The 5,150-nt window shown below is 56.5% G+C and overlaps 1 protein-coding gene across 6 annotated transcripts in view; it reads right to left on the bottom strand.

The window, feature by feature from the left end:
* Positions 1-5,150, bottom strand: part of Dpf1 (double PHD fingers 1) — a 13,918-nt gene extending 8,768 nt beyond the window's left edge. For 2 of the 6 annotated variants that reach the window (XM_026786409.1, XM_026786407.1), the window contains exon 1: positions 5,049-5,149. In XM_026786409.1, the coding sequence (XP_026642210.1) occupies positions 5,049-5,080 (32 nt within the window). In that variant the 5' untranslated portion in view covers positions 5,081-5,149. Of the gene's footprint in view, positions 1-990; positions 1,174-5,048 lie in introns of those variants that run through there. The other 4 variants (XM_026786406.1, XM_026786404.1, XM_026786405.1 and 1 more) reach the window with 4 other exon arrangements.

Genomic DNA, 5,150 nt, shown 5'->3' on the forward strand with positions numbered 1-5,150 from the left:
CTCTCTCTCTCTCTCTCTCTCTCTCTCTCTCACACACACACACACACACACACACACACACACATCTCTTGAAGAACACAAATATTCCAAGTCAGAAACAGACCATAGAACTACCTATGCACATCATGTATCCAAAGACCACAAGATAAACAAATTAACCACAAAGACTGCATAACACAGAAACACACTACACTACATGCACACATCACAACACTCACACAGTGTCCAAAGACAGGGACTCGAGAAACATTGACACATGCACTTACACATCTATCCAAAGACACTATGTCAAACACACAATACAAAGAAATCTCAGAGATTTACACAGGTACACATACACACATTCACACCCTGGCAAAACAGAAACCCAAATTTAAAATACATTCCAAACACAGATACACGCCTTGGAAACAGAGGGACAGTCAGGTCTGCCCGTGTTCACACAAAAATTTAGACATATCCGCACATCTCCCTAGCCAAAGACAGAGCATAAATGGAGCAGTTCCACCAGACATGTGCAGGCACTCAGAGCCCAAATAGTCAGATAGGTAGCGCAGAATAAAAGAAATCATATACATACCCACACATTCAACCAGAAAACAAAAAGCAATGCACAAGTCGCGCAACACACTCCACACCCCAAGACAAAGGTAGCGTGGATTCGACTCGAGTGTACTCGGGCCCCTGCTTCCCTAAGGCATTTACCCTCTTTCAAACCCAGGCATCCCTGGGAGGGGACATGACCCCCTTCCCCTAAAACGCCCTGGAGACCCCTCCCCCACATCCTCCACCCGTCCAGGAGCAACGCGTCGGACATCATTCTTGCCAGACACCCACAGTCACACACGCTCGCACCCCCGCACACGGTGACAGCCCCCTGACACCCCACCGGCCCCACCCCCAGCGGCCACACACATACACAGACACACGCGCGCGCGCGGCCGCGTAGACCCGCCCGCGCGAACTCCCCCGCCTCGCGCCCGCCCGCACCACCTCAGGGGGCCGGGGATGACCGTGGCCATCTTGCTCCCCGGGTCCTGCCCCCAGCAGGTCCCTGCCGGGTCGGTCCTCCCAGCGGTCGGGCGGGCGCTGAGGCCGCCCATCCATTCATTCCCGGGGGGCGGGAGCACGCGGATCTTGGCCAATCAGGACAGCGGGGCGGGCCGCCTAGGCCATGCCGGGAGTGGTAGTCCCTGGCGGGTCCTCAGCCCCCAAGGGGATGGAGGATCACGCCGCCGTTCACACACGCTCACTCACACGCACTCCCCAGTCCCACGTGCACAGACGCATGCACGCACACACGCGCACATGGCAGCTTACACACAGTCACACTACACTCGCAGACTCCCACACACCCCGTTCACACACCTTCACGCACGCCCAGCCGCAGGCGCGCACACCTCGCAGGTGCCCACCCAGCGGTGTCACCAGCATGCCGGCGGAGACGCTACCTCTCTCCCACCAGGCCGTCTAAACTCTAGAGAACCCATCGCATCCCAGGGCTGACTCTCGCGGTCAACCCGGTCCACTCCAGGGCTACAGGACTGCCGGCATTCTTACAGAGCTGAAATCCTCGCTGATAGGACTTAAGGCACACGACTTAACCTTTCTGGGCCTGCTTGCTCCTTTAGAAAATAGTTATAATGCCTCATCGGAATGAAGAGTAGGTGAGCAACAGGGTAAGTGGCTGTTTTAGTGACAATCTTGCTGTTCAGCCCAAGCTGGTCTCAAACTACAATTCTACCTCTGCCTCCCAAAGGTGTATGACACCACGCCAGCTGCTGTGGTGTTTTCCAGGGTACATAGCAGGGCTTGGGGTTCGGTTCTGGTAAAAAGAAAGTATTTGAGAGTCCATGGGTTCAGCCACAGTCCCAGATGAGAAAATAGTACTGGCAGGTACTAATCTATTCATTTATTCCACAGAGAAGTTATCTACAAAGAGGATCTGATAGGAACCAAGGCACAGAGTGGCGATGCTGTTACTGGAATAATGCCTGTCCTAGTGGGTGGTCAGCAGATACGTGCCGGGTGAATACTTAATGCCCACCTTGTGCTGAGCACAGGTCTCTCCAGGCTTAACTAGTTCTATCCTTATTTCCCAGACAAGGACTTTGGGGTCTTGAGGAGAAACCTTGCTGTGTTCTCTGCCCCTACCTGAAGGTAATGATGAAAGATTTATTCACCTAGCCATCCACATGGAAATCTTGCCTCTTTTCCTCTCCCACTGCCACCCACAGACACTACCCCAACAGAGCCCCAGAGAATGAGCTGACCTACTGAGTCTCACACACACACAGACACGCACACACACACAGCCCCCCACCCTCTGGGGAATAACAGCATTCTGATTTGAGTGGCTGCATAAATTAGCATATCAAGTGTTAATACAAATAAACCCTTGTCCAGCAGAGGGTGTTCCACCCATCCATAAAAGACTCGAGATTTCCTCTATTATATACACTTCTAGAGTTAGCTCCCTTCCACAAATGTCCCCATCTACCTCGGGGGCCATCCCTTCCCCAGCATAGGAAGGGCATCCAATTCACTTCCTGCCCAGAATTAAATAAGGAGTGCTGACACCTCCTTTCCAGACCCCAGTGGTGTCCACCCACCTTGCCATGATATGCCGTCATTCAGCTCAGAGCGTCCCTGTCACCTTTCATCACCCCCCCCCCAGATCCCCAGCACACCCTCCCCACCCTGTTCCACACCTCCACCTTTGCCGTGCCCACACACTCCCGAGTGTAGCTGGTGTCCTGTCTCCTCAGAAGTCCCAGCTACCCGTAGCAAACCTCTCCACACACTCCTCCAAACTCGGCCTCTCAATTGTCCAAGCAATGCCCCGTCCCAGAGTCCAGTGCCCTGTGTTATAACATTAGTCACTATTCACACTCATAGTAAGAATCAAAACTTTGGGTCAGGCTAAGGTCCTGTGCAAGATGCTTGAGAGCAATGGCCTTTCCAGTGACGTCCTGTGGCCCAGCTACGTAATCCTAGCATCCAGAGAGCTGAGGAGATCGCTTGAGTTTGAGGGCAGCCTGCGCTAGAGAGTTTTTAAGACTCTGTCTTAGAAACAAAGCAAAACAAAACAAAACAGACAAACAAAACCCCACAAAACTAAAAAGTCTGGCATGGTGCCACACAACTAAAAAGTCGAAGCCCTGCTAAGATCAAGCCTATAACTCAACACCTCGATGAGCCTCACTGCTGCCCCCATGAGGTAATACAAACAGTTATGCGGCCCAACCCACACTCGGTAACACTGAGGCCCGGAGCAGGAAACCAATGGCCTCCAGCCAAGTGTGAATTCAGGCAGGAAGAACTAAAGCCAGTGCCAAAGGGCTCTCCTTCCCAAGGGGATTTGGCTCTAGCCCTAGCTGGCCTAGAGCTCACTATATAAACCAGGCTGGCAGAGATCCACCTGCGTCTGCCTCCCTAGTGCAGGGATTAAAGGCGTGCGCCACCACGACCTGTGGCTCCGGCATTCCTTAGGGACGAGTGCGTCCCACTTCCAGCCCAACAGGCCCTTTGGAAGGTAAGCAGAAGAGACCCGCGCCAATCCCCTCCGACTGTCCTCTTCACTCCTGCAGAGTGCACGCCAAGCACACTTCCCCCGACGTGTTTTGCAGACCCACCAAGCCAGTATACACCGATTTCAGACTGTCCCTCCAAAAGACAGAGACCTCTGTGTGTGTGACTAAGAGTCAGAGGAAAGTATAATATGTTACCATTGCCCTTCCCCTTACACTGACCCAGGTACCAGACGGTCTCCCTTGTAGGCGCGTACCTGTAAATCCCTGCCCCCCTATTTTCTCACCGCCCCCCCCCCCATCCCAGAAACCAGAAGCAACTGGGAAAGGGTTTTTGGTTCAAAAAACCCTTCTGTAGGTGAATGGGGGGCGGGGCGCACGCTCCCAGTCACCCCAACGCTCCAGGCTCAAGGTCAAGTCTGTAAGTGCTGGGGGTGGAGAAAGGGGGAGGTAGCCCCGGCCCCTTTGTGCGGCGCCGCGGGCGCTCGCCCTCCGCCTCCTCCGCCCGGTCGAGAGCGGGGGAGGGGAGTGCCGCTCTCCTGCAAGGAGAGAGGGCGGGAGCGGCCACGCTCCTGTCACTCGCAGCCGGCTGTCACCGCCAGGGAAAGGGGGTGGGGTGGAGGTGGAGAGCTCTGGGACCTCGGGGTCCGGGATCCCGAGGAAGGACCAAGAGAGGGAGATATAAAAAGGAGAAGACGACGTCGGGTGGCAAAGAGCTAGGAAGGACGGGGAGGGGCTAGCCTCCGACCCAGGCGTCCGGGTTCCCAGACACCGGGCCCAGCAGGAGGCCAGCGCTCAGCGGAGAGTAGCGACAGGCTGAAAGGGAGGGAATTCCCGGAGAGGGAGGCGCTCTCAGCACCGGCTCCCGAGGCACCGGTCCTCAAGGGGATGGGAGGTGCTCGCGTTAGATGGGTATGGGCGGGGAGAAGGAGGGTTGCCACGGTCCGAACCGACCGAGACGTCGGGACTTCTAGGTCTTGGAGACCCGAGAGCAAAGAGAGGAGACAGCAAGGACTCAAACGGGGATGGTCTCAGCTCTCACTCTGCAGCCTCACGGTTCCGGGAGAAAGACCCGACAAGAGGATGGTGCTTTGATGAGGGAAATAGGTGGTGAGATACATGAGGATCCAGGTCCGTACTTAGAGGTTGGTACCTCCCACCCGCCCGGGGCAGTCGTGCACCCCCCTCAGACGCTGAGGAGCAGAGATGGAGTAGGCGAGCGAAGCCCCTACCCCCACTCTGGGTGGGGACACGGCCTCCGCCACCCCCTAGTCCGCGCCACATTCCTTCACTGACAGCGACAAAGAAGAGGAGCCCTCGCGACCCAGAAGGGCTCCTATACCTAACCCCAAGGGGCAACAGGGGGCGGAAGGTTCGCAGGGGAGTGGGGACAAACAGGGGGTTCCCGAGTACCATCCATACATTCACGCGCTGCGTCCCCCACCCCAGCCCCGGGGAGTGCCGGGGGAGGACCAGCTCCTGGGGGAGGGATTCCAGACTTGGGGAGGGAACACTCACGACTTGAGCGGGTTCTGAATGGCGGTGGCCATGGCCCGCTCGGCTGGGCCGCCTCCAGCCCGGGGCGCCGCTGCCGCCGCGCGCGGGCCCAGCCCGGCCTGC

Source organism: Microtus ochrogaster, linkage group LG4 (assembly GCF_000317375.1).
Source record: "Microtus ochrogaster isolate Prairie Vole_2 linkage group LG4, MicOch1.0, whole genome shotgun sequence".
NCBI lineage: Eukaryota > Metazoa > Chordata > Mammalia > Rodentia > Cricetidae > Microtus > Microtus ochrogaster.